Source organism: Bos indicus, chromosome 3 (genome assembly GCF_029378745.1).
Source record: "Bos indicus isolate NIAB-ARS_2022 breed Sahiwal x Tharparkar chromosome 3, NIAB-ARS_B.indTharparkar_mat_pri_1.0, whole genome shotgun sequence".
Classification (NCBI taxonomy): domain Eukaryota; kingdom Metazoa; phylum Chordata; class Mammalia; order Artiodactyla; family Bovidae; genus Bos; species Bos indicus.
The window spans coordinates 67,401,250-67,418,670 of record NC_091762.1 but is presented as its reverse complement, the minus strand read 5'-3'; the positions used below and the strand labels follow the sequence as shown (position 1 = coordinate 67,418,670).

General features: G+C 42.8%; 1 protein-coding gene across 3 annotated transcripts in view; it reads left to right on the top strand.

Annotated features, from left to right (window-relative positions):
* The window catches only part of AK5 (adenylate kinase 5), a 255,871-nt gene that overhangs the window by 206,388 nt on the left and 32,062 nt on the right, over positions 1-17,421 (top strand). For all 3 annotated transcript variants that reach the window (XM_070786293.1, XM_019957245.2, XM_019957244.2), the window contains one exon: positions 16,176-16,339. In XM_070786293.1, coding sequence (XP_070642394.1) covers positions 16,176-16,339 — 164 coding nt within the window. The remainder of the gene's footprint in view (positions 1-16,175; positions 16,340-17,421) is intronic.

Here is a 17,421-nt window from a genome sequence, read left to right as displayed (position 1 = left end):
TGCCTAAGATCATAGTGTGGCAGGGAATACTGATTCAGGAATTTTTCAACCTCCTCAGGTGATTCTGATGCACAGTGAAGTTTGGCAATGTATCAGTCAGAAGAAGCCAGGCTATGCTGTTGAAGCTAGGTCATGCTGTAGTAACAAGTAAGCTGTTCTAAAAATCTCTGAATTATAGAGTGATAAAGATGTTTCTTCTTTTTTGTCTTCCTCCTCTGCCTCTTCTTCTTGTTCTGGACTAATGCTACACGTTCATTAACAGTTGCCTGGGCTTCACTCCGGTAACTAGGTTAATTGATCCCCTGCTGTTCAAAATATTGCTAGTATTATAGCAAGGCGAAAAGATATACAGTAAACCACGTATTGGCCATAAAACCCTCTGCCTAAATGTGACACACATCCACCTCTGCCTACATTTCACTGGCCAAAGCAACTCACTTGGGCACTTTTAACACATTATTGGCCAGAGGTGTATGAATGCATCTTTTGTTACTCAAAATTTATTGACTGGAGACCTTTCACTATCACTTATATAAATCACCAGCCACAGATGTTAATAATTTCTCCAAAAATCCCCCAACAATGAATTGAGTTTAAAAGGTGAGGATGAGTAGTGTTTCCTCACAGAGATGCACTATTGAAAAGAAGCTGTAATATTTAGAAACATAATGTAAAATGCAGATGTTTCCAGAAAAACATCTGCTTCTGTTTCATCGACTATGCCAAAGCATCTGACTGTGTGGATCATAATAAACCATGGAAAGCTCTTAAAGAGAGGGGAATACCAGACCATCTTACCTGTCTCCTGAGAAACCTGTATGTGGGTCAAGGAGCAACAGTTAGAACTCTGTATGGAACAAATGATTGGTTCGAGACTAAGAAAGGAGTACTTCAGGACTGTCTGCTGTCACCCTGTTTGTTTAATCTATACACTGAGCACATCATGAGAAATGCAGGGCTGGATGAGTTCCAACCTGGAATCAAGATAGGCGGGAGAAACATCAATAACTTCAGATGTGCAGATGATATCACTCTAAAGGCAGAAAGCGAAAAGGAGCTAAAGAGCCTCTTGATAAGAGTGAACGGGGAGAGTGAAAGAGCCAGCTTGAACTAAATATTAAAAAAACTAAGATTGTGGCATCCAGCCCCATTACTTCATGGCAAATAGAGAGGGGGAAAAGTGGAATTAGTGACAGATTTCCTCCTCTTGGACTCTAATATCACTGCAGATGGTGACTGCAACCATAAACTCAGAAGATGTTTGCTTCTTGGCAGGAAAGCTGTGGCAAACCTAGGCAGTGTGTTGAAAAGCAGAGAGATTACTCTGACGACAAAGTTCCGTACGGTCAAGGCTGTGGTCCTCCCAGTGGTCACATACAGTTGTGAGGGCTGAAGTGTAATGGAGGTAGAACACTGAAGAATTGATGCCTTCGAACTGTGGTGCTGGAGAAGACTCCTGAGAGTCCCTTGGACAGCAAGGAGATCAAACCAGTCAATCTTAAGGGAAATCGACCCTGAAAACTCATTGAAAGGACTGTTGCTGAAGCTGAAACTCCAGTATTTTGGTCATCTGATGTGAAAAGCTGACTCATTGGAAAAGTCCCTGATGCTGGGAAAGATTGAGGGCAGAAGGAGAAGGGGGTGTCAGAGGATGAGATGACTGCATGGCATCATCAGTGCAATGGACATGAAGATGGGCAAACTTTGAGAGATGGTGAGGGAGAGGGAGGCCTGGTGTGCTGCAGTCCATGGGGTCTCGAAGAGTTGGACATGATTGGACAACTGAACAAAACAATAATGTAAAATAGCACAGGAAACCACTAATTTAATAGAACTCTTTGATTTACAGACAAGGAATCTAGCATCTGAGGATACAGAGTGAGTCTCCCAAGGTTACCCAGCTAGTTAAAACGAGAAATGGTCTGGAACCAAGGTTTCCTGACTCCCAAAGTTATGTTCAAGGCTACCTCCCTGAAGCTCCATAATTTAATAACTATACACTATACAGGTATTGGTAAATAAGGCACAGTCCTTCTTAGCAAAAACTGCTTCTTGGCCTTTTGGCTAAGATCACATGTAGCATGGGGGTTCCCTCACAGCTCGGTGGTAAAGAATCCACCTGCCAGTACTGGAGATGCAAGAGACACAGGTCCAATCCCTGGGTCAGGAAGATCTCCTGGAGTAGGAATTGGCTACGCGTTCCAGTTAATATCCAGAAGATGTTAAGAAGAAGTGGCAAGAAAACACAAAAGAACTATACAAAAAAGATCTTCACGACACAAATAATCATGATGGTGTGATCACTGACCTAGAGCCAGACATCCTGGAGTGTGAATTCAAGTGGGCCTTAGAAAGCATCACTATGAACAAAGTCAGTGGAGGTGATGGAATTCCAGTTGAGCTATTTCAAATCCTGAAAGATGATGCTGTGAAAGTGCTGCACTCAATATGCCAGCAAATTTGGAAAACTCAGCAGTGGCCACAGGACTGGAAAAGGTCAGTTTTTATTCCAATCCCAAAGAAAGGCAATGCCAAAGAATCCTCAAACTACTGCACAATTGCACTCATCTCACATGCTAGTAAAGTAATGCTCAAAATTCTCCATGCCAGGCTTCAACAGTATATGAACCATGAACTTCCAGATGTTTAGGCTGGATTTAGAAAAGGCAGAGGAACTAGAGATCAAACTGCCAACATCCACTGGATCATCGAAAAAGCAAGAGAATTCCAGAAAAACATCTACTTCTTCTTTATTGACTATGCCAAAGCCTTTGACTATGTGGACCACAACAAACTGGGAAATTCAAGAGATGGGAATACCAGACCACCTGACCTGCCTCTTGAGAAGTTTGAATGCAGGTCAGGAAGCAACAGTTAGAACTGACATGGAACAACAGACTGGTTCCAAATAGGAAAAGGAGTACATCAAGGCTGTATATTGTCACCCTGCTTATTTAACTTATATGCAGAGTCCATCATGAGAAACACTGGGCTGGAAGAAGCACAAGCTGGAATCCAGATTGCCGGGAGAAATATCAATAACCTCAGATATCCAGATGACACCACCCTTATAGCAGAAAGTGAAGAACTAAAGAGCGTCTTGATGAAAGTGAAAGAGGAGAATGAAAAAGTTGGCTTAAAGCTCAACATTCAGAAAACGAAGATCATGGCATCTGGTCCCATCACTTCATGGCAAATAGATGGGGAAACAGTGAGAGACTTTACTTTTCTGGGCTCCAAAATCACTGCAGATGGTGACTGCAGCCATGAATTTAAAAGATGCTTGCTCCTTGGAATAAAAGTTATGACCAACCTAGACAGCATGTTAAAAAGCAGAGGCATTACTTTGCCAACAAGGTTCTGTCTAGTCAGAGCTATGGTTTTTCCATGAGTCATGTATGGGTGTGAGAGTTGGACTATAAAGAAAGCTGAGTGCTGAAGAATTGATGCTTTTGAACTGTGGTGTTGGAGAGGACTCTTGAGAGTCCCTTAGACTGCAAGGAGATCCAACCAGTCCATCCTAAAAGAGATCAATCCTAAATATTCATTGGAAGGACTGATGCTGACACTGAAACTCCAATACTTTGGCCACCTGATGCTAAGAACTGACTCATTTGAAAAGACCCTGATGCTGGGAAAGATTGGAGGCGGGAGGAGAAGGGGATAACAAAGGATGAGATGGTTGGATGGCATCACCGACTCAATGGACATGAGTCTGAGTAAACTCCGGGAGTTGGTGATGGACTGGGAGGCCTGGCATCCTGCAGTCCATGGGGTCGCAAAGAGTCGTACACGACTGAGGGACTGAACTGAACTGAACTGACCCATTCCAGTACTCTTGCCTGAAAATGTCCATGGACAGAGGAGCCTGGAGGACTGAACTGAACTGAACTGACCCATTCCAGTACTCTTGCCTGGAAATGCCCATGAACGGAGGAGCCTGGAGGGCTACAGTCCATGAGGTCACAAAGAATCAGATATGACTGAGTGAATAAGCGCGTGCGCACACACACACACACACACACACACACACACACACACACACACTCCTGTCAAGAAATTCCCAGGTCCAGGACTTATGGTTAAGACTGCACTTCCAGTGCAAAGTGGGAGTGGATTCGATCCTTCATTAGGGAACTAGGATCCCACATGCCATGCCCTCAACTCAAAAGATGAGAAAAAGATGCAGCAACTTCAAGTTTATTAGGCTTTCAGTTAAAAAAAAAAAGGGAAGAAGTTCCCAGTCCCGTGTGAAATTCTTTCACGTAGCCTTCGGCTGACTCTATCAGCAGGCAAACTTCATCCTATTTGGTGAATAACTTGAAGCAGCAATGTGTTTCAGAACTAATAGAGGTACTGTCTTTGAGGATAAAGTTCTATTTTTCTTAATTGTTTTTGGTCAGAGAGAGCCATTTCCCAGCAATGCTACTGAAACCCAGCATGATGACACAGCTCCCGCCAGATACAGGATGTTTAAGTGACTCATGGGCCACAATAGTTGAGGACCATTCCTAGGGCATAGTCATTTCATGATCTGATAGCAGAATGGCTTTTCTCTGAAAGAAATCATTCAGTTACAAAAACCGGAACCCAACCTTGAAGCCCATTTTCATTTAGAGAGAAGGAAATATTTCAAAAGGTAGAAATATAATAACTTTTTTTCTTAAAATCACTTCTTTCTCTGATAGATTTTTAAACAATTTTGAGGACTATCTGAAAATAAGACAGTTTGATTCACAAAAGACATTTGAAACCTTCACAGGCTATAACTGTGGAGACTATCCATCTTTAAAGATGCTAAAATTGTACCACAGTATAAAAATGCTGTATCTAATCTTTGTAAAAAGCATGGAACGTTAGAGCTGGTAGTACTTCTAAGCATCACTAACATGAGCTGCCTTATTTTACAGATAATACGCATGGTGCTTACTGAGTGCTTCACATGCCAGCTACTGGTCCAGGCAATTCATTTGCATTATCACATTTTGTCCTCACAGCCAATAGGCATTACCTGTTTTGTTACTGAAGAGGCTGAAGCTCAGAGAGGACAAGTGACTCCATTAAAGTATCTCACCAGATAAAGGTCTAGGGTGTGAACCTAGAACTCAAGTCCTTTGATCCAGAGTTCCTTTAGTGTGAAAAGGAATATAATTGTCACTGTCATGGGACCACAGGTCTCCTAGACTTCAATTCATCAACAATTGCCAGTGATGCTTCCCAAGGTTCCCTGGGGAGACCAACATAAATAAAGCAATTTCTGCTCTCTGTGAGCTTCTATCTGGCAAAGGAAAGGAGAGAACATGGGCAAATTATGTGTCTGGAAGTCATGGGAAAAGAGATTTTTAAGCTGTTTATCAGTGATGTTAAATGCTACTAAAGAGTCAAAGACAGTAAAATCTAGAAGAGGATCATTGAATAATATGACAATTATGCAATTACTGTTGAACTCTATTTTTTTTTATGTTTGTTTACTTAGGCCACATTAAGTCTTAGTTGTGGTGCTTGGGCTTTGATGCCCCTCAGCATGTTGGGATTTTAGTTCCCTGACCAGGGATCAAACCCGAGTCCCCTGTGTTGAAAGGCGGGTTCTTCACCACTGGACCAGCAGGGACATTCTTACTGTTGAATTTTAAAAGATCAATTTCAGAGAGTAATGAGAGAAGAAAGTAGCTTGCAAGAGGTTAGGGAGTCAATAAAAGAGGAGGAAATTGAATTGGGCAGTTTCAGTTTACTGAGAAAAAAAGAGGAAAGAATGTGGAGACAGCTAGAGCATACATACAGACAATGGTGGAAATATTTTTATTTGGATTGGGAAGAACTAAGTATGTTGTTCACAGAAGAGATAGTGCTAACAGAGTAGTAAATTTAACGTGGACAAGAAAGAGAAGATTGAGTTTTTGCAGCAGGCAGGAGGAGAGGATCCATTCATCATTAAGTTATTTACTATTTCAGCCATTATTAAAAAGTAGACACCTGAGACATCCCTGGTAGTCCAATGGTTGTGACTCTGCACTCCCAATGCAGGGGGCCTGGGTTCAATCCCTGGTTGGGGACCTAGATCCCACATGATGCAACTGAGAGTCCAAGTGCCACCACTAAGACCCAGTGAAGCCTTGTAAATAAACACAGAAAAATAAAATTTACAAAGAAAAACAAGTAGATGACATTATAAATACGGTAGACATCTGTGTTTCAAGCACTATGCTGGGGCACTGTGGTAAGCAAAGTATACCCATGTCCTACAGAGTCTAATATGGAAGACAGACTTTAAGTAAACTATAAATAGATAGATGCTATATCCTATGAAAACACTATGACAGAAAACGCTGAAGTGCTATGAGAGCCAAAGCAGAAAAGTTAGCCTTCAGTTCAGTTCAGTTCAGTCACTCAGTCGTGTCTGACTCTTTGCGACCCCGTGAATTGCAGCACGCCAGGCCTCCCTGTCCATCACCAACTCCCGGAGTTCACCCAAACTAATGTCCATCGAGTCAGTGATGGCCATCCAGCCATCTCATCCTCTGTCATCCCCTTCTCCTCCTGCCCCTAATCCCTCCCAGCATCAGAGTCTTTTCCAATGAGTCAACTCTTCACATGAGGTGGCCAAAGTACTGGAGTTTCAGCTTGAGCATCATTCCTTCCAAAGAACACCCAGGACTGATCTCCTTCAATGGACTGGTTGGATCTCCTTGCAGTCCAAGGGACTCTCAAGAGTCTTCTCCAACACCACAGTTCAAAAGCATCAATTCTTAAGCACTCAGCTTTCTTCACAGTCCAACTCTCACATCCATACATGACTACTGGAAAAACCATAGCCTTGACTAGACAGACCTTTGTTGGCAAAGTAATGTATCTGTTTTTTAATATGTTGTCTAGGTTGGTCATAACCCTCCTTCCAAGGAGTAAGCGTCTTTTAATTTCATGGCTGAAATCACCATCTGCAGTGATTTTGGAGCCCCCCAAAATAAAGTCTGACACTGTTTCCACTGTTTCCCCATCTATTTCCCATGAGGTGATGGAAGCGGATGCCATGATCTTCGTTTTCTGAATGTTGAGCTTTAAGCCAACTTTTTCACTCTCCACTTTCACTTTCATCAAGAGGCTTTTGAGTTCCTCTTCACTTTCTGCCATAAGGGTGGTGTCATCTGCATATCTGAGGTTACTGATACTTCTCTCAGCAATCTTGATTCCATCTTGTGCTTCTTCCAGCCCAGAGTTTCTCATGATGTACTCTGCATATAAGTTAAATAAGCAGGGTGACAATATACAGCCTTGATGTACTCCTTTTCCTATTTGGAACCAGTCTGTTGTTCCATGTCCAGTTCTAACTGTTGCTTCCTGACCTGCATACAAATTTCTCAAGAGGCAGGTCAGGTAGTCTGGTATTCCAATCTCTTTCAGAGTTTTCCACAGTTTATTGTGATCCACACAGTCAAAGGCTTTGGCATAGTCAATGAAGCAGAAATAGATGTTTTTCTGGAACTCTCTTGCTGTTTCGATGATCCAACGGATGTTGGCAATTTGATCTCTGGTTCCTCTGCCTTTTCTAAAACCAAGTTGAACATCAGGAAGTTCACGGTTCACATATTGCTGAAGCCTGGCTTGGAGAATTTTGAGCATTACTTTGCTAGCGTGTGAGATGAGTGTAATTGTGCGGTAGTTTGAGCATTCTTTGGCATTGCCTTTCTTTGGGATTGGAATGAAAACTGACCTTTTCCAGTCCTGTGGCCACTGCTGAGTTTTCCAAATTTACTGGCATATTGAGTGCAGCACTTTCACAGAATCATCTTTCAGGATTTGAAATAGCTCCACTGGAATTCCATCACCTCCACTAGCTTTGTTCGTAGTGATGCTTTCTAAGGCCCACTTGACTTCACATTCCAGGATGTCTGGCTCTAGGTGAGTGATCATACCATCGTGATTATCTTGGTCGTGAAGATCTTTTTTGTACAGTTCTCCTGTGTATTCTTGCCACCTCTTCTTAATATCTTCTGCTTCTGTTAGGTCCATACCATTTCTGTCCTTTATCGAGCCCATGTTTGCATGAAATGCTCCCTTGGTATCTCTAATTTTCTTAAAGAGATCTCTAGTCTTTCCCATTCTGTTGTTTTCCTCTATTTCTTTGCATTGATTGCTGAGGAAGGCTTTCTTATCTCTTCTTGCTATTCTTTGGAACTCTGCATTTAGATGCTTATATCTTTCCTTTTCTCCTTTGCTTTTCGCTTCTCTTCTTTTCACAGCTATTTGTAAGGCCTCCCCAGACAGCCATTTTGCTTTTTTGCATTTCTTTTCCATGGGGATGGTCTTGATCCCTGTCTCCTGCACAATGTCACGAACCTCAGTCCATAGTTCATCAGGCACTCTGTCTATCAGATCTAGTCCCTTAAATCTATTTCTCACTTCCACTGTATAATCATAAGGGATTTGATTTAGGTCATACCTGAATGGTCTAGTGGTTTCCCCTACTTTCTTCAATTTAAGTCTGAATTTGGCAATAAGGAGTTCATGATCTGAGCCACAGTCAGCTCCCGGTCTTGTTTTTGCTGACTCTATAGAGCTTATAACAGGCAAATTAGGCCTTGGAATACAGAATGAAGCAGGGCAAAGGCTAATAGAGTTTTGCCAAGAGAATGTGCTGGTCATAGCAAACACCCTCTTCCAACAACACAAGAGAAGACTCTACACATGGACATCACCAGATGGTCAACAATGAAATCAGATGTAACTCAGGAAGAGCTAAAAAGATGAGTGACCTCTTCTTGTTACTGTTGTTGTTGTTCAGTAGTTATGTCCAACTCCTTGCAACACCATGAACTGCAGTATGCCAGGCCTCCCTGTCCCTCTCTATCTCCTAGAGTTTGCCCAACTTCATGTCCTTTGAGTCAGTGATTTTATCCAACCATCTCATCCTCTGCTACCCTTTTCTCCTCTTGCCTTCAATCTTCCCCAGCATCAGGGTCTTTTCCAGTGAGTCAGCTCTTTGCATCAAGTGGCCAGAGTATTGGAGCCTCGGCTTCATCATCAGTCCTTCCAGTGAATGTTCAGTTTTTATTTCCTTCAGGATTGACTGGGTTGATCTCCTTGCTATCCTACATTTACCAGGATACAATAAAATCTCAACCAGGGACACCATTGCCTGCTTTACACCATTACTATTCAAAAGATTGTTAAGTATAACAGAAACTACATCCATGTGTTTGTTTGTATTTGGGATTCAGCTAATTATTATCCTGTTCAGCGAATTACAAATAGCTGAGAAAAGAAAAGAAGCTAAAGGCAAAGTAGAAAAGGAAAGACATACCCATTTGAATGCAGAATTCCAAAGAATAGCAAGAAGAGATAAGAAAGCCTTCCTCAGTGATCAATGCAAAGAAATAGAGGAAAACAATAGAATGGGAAAGACTAGAGATCTCTTCAAGAAAATTAGAGATACCAAGGGTGCATTTAATGCAAAGATGGGCTCAATAAAGCACAGAAATGGTAGGGACCTAAGAGAAGCAGAAGATATTAAGAAGAGGTAGCAAGAATACACAGAACTATACAAAAAAGATCTTCATGACCCAGATAACCATGACGGTGTGATCACCCACCTAGAGCTGGACATCCTGGAGTGCGAAGTCAAGAGGGCCAGCTGAGCTGCTTCAAGTCCTAAAAGATGATGCTGTGAAAGTGCCACACTCAGTATGCCAGCAAATATAGAAAACTCAGCAGTGGCCACAGGACTGGAAAAAGTCAGTTTTCATTCCAATCCCAAAGAAGGACAATGCCAAAAAATGTTCAAACTCTCACACAATTGCACTCATCTCACACGCTAGCAATGGGACTTCCCTGATGGCTCAGATGGTAAAGCGTCTGTCTACAATGTGGGAGACCTGGGTTCGATCTCTGGATTGGGAAGATCCCCTGGAGAAGGAAATGGCAATCCACTCCAGGACTATTGCCTGGAAAATCCCATGAATAGAGGAGCCTGGTAGGATACAGTCCATGGGGTCGAAAAGAGTCGGACAGGACTGAGCAACTTCACTTTCACTTTTCACACGCTAGCAAAGTAATGCTCAAAATTCTCCAAGCCAGGCTTCAACAGTATGTGAACTGTGAAAATTCCAGGTGTTCAAGCTGGATTTAGAAAAGGCAGAGGAACCAGAGATCAAATTGCCAACATCCATTGGATCATCGAAAAAGCAAGAAAATTCCAGAAAAACGTCTACTTCTGCTTTATTGACTATGCCAAAGCCTTTGACTGTGTAGATCACAAAAAATTGTGGAAAATTCTTCAAGAGATGGGAATACCAGACCACCTTACCTGCACCTGAGAAATCTGTATGCAGATCAGGAAGCAACAGTTAGAACTGGACATGGAACAACAGACTGGTTCCAAACTGGGAAAGGAGTACATCAAGGCTGTATATTGTCACCCTGCTTTTTTAACTTATATGCAGAGTACATCATGAGAAACGCCAGGTTGGATGAAGCAATTGAAACAGTGAGAGACTTTATTTTCTTGGGCTCCAAAATCACTGCAGATGGTGACTGCAGCCATGAAATTAAAAGACGTTTGTTCCTTGGAAGAAAAGCTATGACCAACCTAGACAGCATGTTAAAAAGCAGAGACACTGCTTTGCTGACAAAGGTCCATCTAGTCAAGGCTATGGTCTTTCCAATAGTCATGTATGGTTGTAAGAGTTGGACTATAAAGAAAGCTGAGTGCCGAAAAATTGATGCTTTTGAACTGTGGTGTTGGAGAGGACTCTTGAGAGTCCCTTGGACTGCAAGGAGATCCAACCAATCAATCTTAAAGTAAATCAATCCTGAATATTCATTGAAAGGCCTGATGCTGAAGCTGAAGCTCCAATACTTTGGCCACCTGATGCGAGGAACTGACTCATTGGAAAAGACCCTGATGCTGGGAAAGATTAAAGGCAGGAAGAGAAGGGGACAACAGAGGATGAGATGGTTGGATGGCATCACCGACTCAATGAACATGAGTTTGAGTAAGCTCCGGGAGTTGGTCAGACAGGGAGGCCTGGTGTGCTGCAGTCCGTGGGGTTGCAAAGAGTTGGACACAACTGACTGACTGTATTGAAGTGAACTAATGATCAACCTGACATCATCATTTACTTTCTTCCTGAGCACAGAATGGGCTCTAACACACCAGCTTTGCCATTTCATTCTTTTCGTCCTAAAGCCACGCACCCTGCAAAGTCGCTTAGGAGACAGGTCTTCTCCTGCGGGGAGCCCCACTAATGAATCCAGGAGGTGTCCCCTGAGAGTATTGCCGCTGAAGATAGAAAGCACCTGGAGAAGGTGGCTGAGGTAGACATGCTGACATGACGCAGCTTGTTTCAGTTCTACAGAACACCAGGTACCAGGAGAAGGCAGGAAAGCGAGGCCAGCCGCAGCTCCCGGATCTCCTGCAGGCACTCCCCTTCTCTCAGTGCAGCGCGGTGGTGGTGTTGTGTTAGTCAGTCATGTCAACCCTTTGTGATCCCACGGACTGTAGCCTGCCAGGCTCTTCTGTCCATGGGATTTTCCAGGCAAGAATACTGGAGTGGGTTGCCATTTCCTCCTCCAGGGGATCTTCCGGACCCAGAGATCAAACCCACAGCTCCTGTGTCTCCTGTATTGGCAGGCAAGTTCTTTATCCACTGAGCCATTGGGGAAGGGGAAGGGATACACTGAGCTGTGAAGTGGAGGTTCACAGCATTTGCGCTTCTCACAATATAGCACCTTTGGCCTCACATGGAAAAAATTTTGAATTACATTGGTGGTTGAGAATAAAAATGTTTCACCTTTTCTTTTTTTAAAAGTGTTGAAAGACACTTTTAATATGGAACCTCTACCCCAGGCTGCCTTTGTGAATCACACCATGCAGTATTGTGCATCCGTTTGTTCAGGGATTAAGCCTGAATAATGATACAGGAAAAATCAGTGGGATGACAATAAATGTGACAGCTGCCCATCTCCCGTCAGTCATCTCATCAGGAGAGAATGCAGCCCACTTGTTCAGATATGTGAAAATCACTTCAGAAGAGTTTTCCTCATGTAACAAATTATCCTGGAAGGATATAAAGGCTCCACCATTTTTTATCTCAGTGTCATAAGTGAAGGCCTCAAAGAAATGTCAGTGACAGCCTATGAAAATTTCTACATCTCCAGCAGTTTTGGTGCCTTCACGGCAGTAATAAAAATCACTTTGTTCCCTGGTTTGGAGCCGCGGGAAAAATCAAACCATTGTGGAGATTACTTAAAATTCCACTGTGCCTGCTCCATTTGCCCAAAGAATGTTAAGAATTTGCAGCTGTTGCTCCCACGAAAGGTTTCTAACTGGAGCAGTGGCTGCTGTTTCACACACAGCTGTGGTTAATTTGAGCTGAAGATGTTTTAATTGCCTTTGTGTCAAGATTTATTAAATAACATTTGAGAGGAACAAAAATTATAATAGTCAAATTAGGAGAATGCTGAAAGAAAAAAATAATTGAAATGCAGCATTTTTGCCCTGTAAGCCAAGGCTGAAAATATCTTTTTCCACATGACTGGCTTCCAGCCATCCTCAAGAAAGAGTCTCTAGGTAAATCCAGCCACAGAAGCCCCCGTGGCTGCTGCCAGAGCCTGGCCTTTTGTTTCCCTCCCTCCTTATCTGGAAGTACTTCTGCCAAGAGTGGCCCTCCCTTGTTCCCACTCTCCATCTCTGTTATCTCAGGAGACAGGAGTCATGGTGCTGGGAGCAAATGTAGCATCAGCTGGCAATCAGCCTCTCCTGCTAAGTGGTCTGCATTATTTTTTCGAGCCTCTGTAATTGCTGTTTTCCTAGTACATCTTGGCCACCATGACAATACAGCGAGTGCTCCGAACCCTTCCCATTTGGTCAAGAGCAGCTCTACAAATGAGCAGAAGTCAAAGCGTGGACGTTTCCTGGATTCGCTGCCAAGGCAAAAGAGAGGGAGTGAGAGGCCCTTCCACAGATGAAGGGCCACAAGTACTGCCCCTCAAGAGGTTTGTTGCCAGTTGTTCCGAGAAAGGAGTTTTAAATATGAAGAGAGGCCAGACAGGAAAATTACAGAACAAGTTGTAAGCGCTGACTACCACGCTAAAACCTCAATAATGTTTTCTATTTCGGCATTACATATTTCCTTTTAACCAGGAAATCCTCCAAGCATTAAGAAGCACCTACCATGGCCAGGAACTGTGTAGATGCTGTGGGGCAGAAGGTCTAGTGGAAGATCTAGACCACGGGTAAGACAGGCCAAGGGCACCCAAGTGGGGGTCACATCACTCACCCCAGGAGAGGCGAGGTGCACAGGCTGATTCCTGCTGGAAAGGGGAAACACTGGATCCAGACCCATGGGATGAAGAGAATCTTGATAGAGTAGAAACTGGAAGCCATCCAGGCTGAGGACGGGAAGAGCAAAAACCACATCGGAAAACTATATCTTGATGCCTATGGTTCCACTGATACAATTCTCTCCAAATGACAAAATTATATACAGATTTAGTGGTTGCCAGAGGTTAAGGATGGAGGGGTTGTGTGTGTAGAGAGAAGTGGGTGTGGCTATAAAAGGCCAGCCTAAGGGACTCTGGCACTGATGGGAATGCTCTACTTCTGTATTACATCAGTGCTAATATTCTGGTTGTGATATTGTGATGTGATGTGATGTAGTTGTGGGAAATGTCACCACTAGGGAAAACAGTAAAGGATTCATGGGATCTCTCTATATTATTCTTAGAAATGTGAATCTGCAATTATCTCACAATTAGAAAAGTGTTTTTTTTTTTTTAAGTACGTCTTGATGAAAGGACAGTCTGTGGTTGGACAGGACAATGTTGGGTGAGGATAAGAAATGTAGAAAAAAGTTGGAGAGGCTGAATGGAACTAGCTCCTAGAAGCTACAAATGCCACTCTAAGCAGTTGGAGAAAGGGAAGCCACAGAATGCTCTGCAGCTGGGAAGTGACATGCTTTTCAGGCAAATGATCCTGCTCATGGGTCTGCTGGACCCCAAAGTCTCATCCTTTGCCCCACACGGAGGCAGGATGCCTGCTGTACACTAAAAGCAAGAGGACCTGAAATGTGGCAGGTAAACCTAGGCGCAGCAGCCAAACGAGGAGGGAACAGCTCTGAGAGCCAGAGCTCAGGCTTCAAGTCCTAGACTTGCTATGTACTTACCCATGCCACCTAAGGCAGTTAACTTCTTTGTGACTCTACTTCCCCATCTGTAAAATGGGAATAATACTGATGTCTGCCTCTCTTAAGATTATTTGAAATTAATACACATAAAGCCTTTAGAACAGTGACCAGTACAGTAAGCACTTGGCAAAAGTTAGCTATTAATATTTTTTAAGGTGTAAAATCTTGCAACTTAGCAACTAGTTGAACTTGGTGGGGGAGAATCAGGATGTAATGTTCATCAAAGGAATATGGGAGATCCTGAGTATTAGTAGCTAGAAAACAATAGAAAAATTCATGCTGAGGGACATTCTGTAAAATAACTATTTATAATCTTCCAAAGTGTCAATGAAATGCAGAGGAACTGGCCCATATGGAAGAAGACCAGAAAGACATGACAACTAAAGGCAGCACGTGATTCTAAACTTGATCCATTGGCTTCAGAAGACATTATTGAGATGATTGGAACAATTCCATTGACATGTGAATAAGGTCCAAAGATACAGTTATGTCAGAGGATGTGTTTGGCTCCTTGTCTGGAGGAAATGACACTAAAGTGTTCTGTAACAATGAGGCATCAGGTTGGGAGCTGATTCTCAAATGTTTCAGAAAGTTCTTTGTACTCATAACCCGTCTGTAACTTTATGATTATTTAAAAATGAAAACAATTTTTTTCTTTTTAAATCTTGTTTTAATTTCTAGTTGAAGGATAATTACAATATTGTGTTGGTTTCTGCCATACATCAACATGGATCAGCCATAGGTATACATAAGTCCTCTCCCTCTTGAACCTCCTTCCCATCTTCCTCCCCATCCCACCCTTCCACATTGTCACAAAGCCCCTGTTTGAGTTCCCTGAGTCATACAACCAGTTCTCACTGGCTATCTACTTTACGTATGTTAGTGTATATGTTTCCACGCTACTCTCTCCATTCATTCCACCCTCTCCTTTTCAGCACCCGTGTCCATAGTCTGTTCTCTACGTCTCTGTCTCCATTGCTGCCCTGCAAATAGGTTCTTCAGCACCATCTTTCTAGATTCCATGTATATGCATTAATATACGACATTGGTGAAAACAATTTTTTATTGAAGTAGAGTTGATATACAACGTTGTGCTAGTGTCAAGTGTACGGCACAGTGATTCCGTTTTCATATATATTTATCTATTCTTTTTCAGATTCTTTTCCCTTATAGGTTATTATAAAACATTGAGTAGAGGTCCCGTGCTATACAGTAGGTCCCTGTCGGGTATCTATTTTATATATACTAGTGTGTGTATGTTTATCCCAAACTCCTAATTTATCCCTCTTACCTTGCCTCTTTGGTTTTATGGTTTTCAAATTTAACCATAAATTTGAAAACAACTGATTTTAAAAGTAATGACTGATAACCACAAATTAAAGACTGTGGCTTGTTTAGGGGCAACACCCTAATTCCCAAAGTTAGTCACAGTGGGTCTTAATTGTTTCTGTGACAGGATTTATCCAAACTGCTGTACTCTTCATTTGATGTAGCAAAATGCTATTAATCTAAATATTTGTGAATAAAGTACTGTCTCTAGATTAAATTAAAATTGCTTGCATTATTTTCTGAATTACAAAAACAAAAAGTAACGGCCAGCCTTTGTTGAGCGGTCACCATATATCAGGCACCGTGATCCCTGCTTTGCGCATGAGCAGATTCAGGGCCCCAGGAAACTTATCTGCTGAGCGTGCCCACCAAATTGGGACTGTGGATCCTCCCCTGTGCCCTCTGCACTCCTCCCCACTAGACCACCTGTAGTGACTGCTGTTGTTTGTCTGTAACACCCTCTGCCCTCCATGGACACAATCTTTGAGGGTAAGGTCAGTGTCCTGTTCACTGCTGTATCCATGGCTCCCGACATGCCCCCAGGAGATCAGCAGGGCTCAGTCCACACTGGTGGATCAAGCACTGAAGCCTGCTCACTGTGTGACTACAGCCCCGAACAGGGCACCAGATTCGGGATGGATGTCTGATCCATGACTTCTTTTCTAGGTGGCCCAGGCTCTGGCAAAGGCACACAATGTGGAAAGCTGGCGGAAAAATATGGATTTACACATCTCTCGACTGATGAGCTCCTGCAGAATGAGCTGTCATCGGAATCTGGAAGAAGCAAGTTGATCAGAGACATCATGGAACGTGGAGAGCTGGTGCCCTCAGTAAGCAACAGCTGCCTTCTCTGGCCGGGGAGAGATCTGGAAGTGTTGCCATTAATCTAGCTTCAGAAACTAAGAAACGCAAAAAGGATAATGCTGTATTTTGTTTCTTTTAACAATCCAGAAGCAGGCAGGAGGTCCACAGCAAAGGCCCATCTGCCGGACCAAGTTACCCAGGCCCTGGTTCCATCTGTCTTGTTGCTCTGCCAGTGCCTTGAATGTAACCTATTTCATACTTTTTCCTAAAATTGGTCCCGGCTTTAGAGTTAAAAGCTTCAAAGCAGAAATGATCTTGGTGCAGCAGAACCTAGATCTAGAATTACTTGTTGTTGTTCAGTTGCTAAGCCGTGTCCAACTCTTTTTGACCCCGTGGACTGCAGCATGCCAGGCTTCCCTGTCCTTCACCATCTTCTGGAGCTTGCTCAAGCTCAAGTCCATTGAGTTGATGATGCCATCCAACCATCTCATCCTCTGTTGCCTGCTTCTCCTCCTCCCCTCAATCTTTCCCAGCATCAAGGTCTTTTCCAATTAGTTGGCTCTTCCAATAAGGTGGCCAAAATATTGTAGCTTCAACTTCAGCATCAGTCCTTCCAATGAATATTCAGGATTGATTTCCTTTAGGATTGACTGATTTGATCTCTTTGCAGTCCAAAGGACTTTAGAACCTTCTGAAAAACAGAAAATAATGTCTTGGTCTCATTCTGAGAGGTATAATGGTATTAACATGAAATTTGTTATCTTCCTTGGGTAGCTGAAGAATATCCCTTTTATTTATCTTTTTTTTGTTTTCAAGTCACTATCCATATCTGAGAGGCTGGATGCCATGGGTTTCATAAAACATTCATCCCTTCCAGACTAACTCACACTAGGCTCTGTAGTCAGGGCATGGGCAGTGCAGCCCCTATTAGCTAAGAGAGCTTCTCACTTCCTCTTTAACCAGCTACAGTCTCTTTCCCACCTGGAAGCCAGAATGGTTCTCAAAAAGGAAACAGACCACTGCAGTGGTCTCTTTTCTTTCTTTTTCTTTTTTTCTTAAGTTTTTGAGATGTATTTATTACTCTGTTTATTTATATTGGCTACACTGG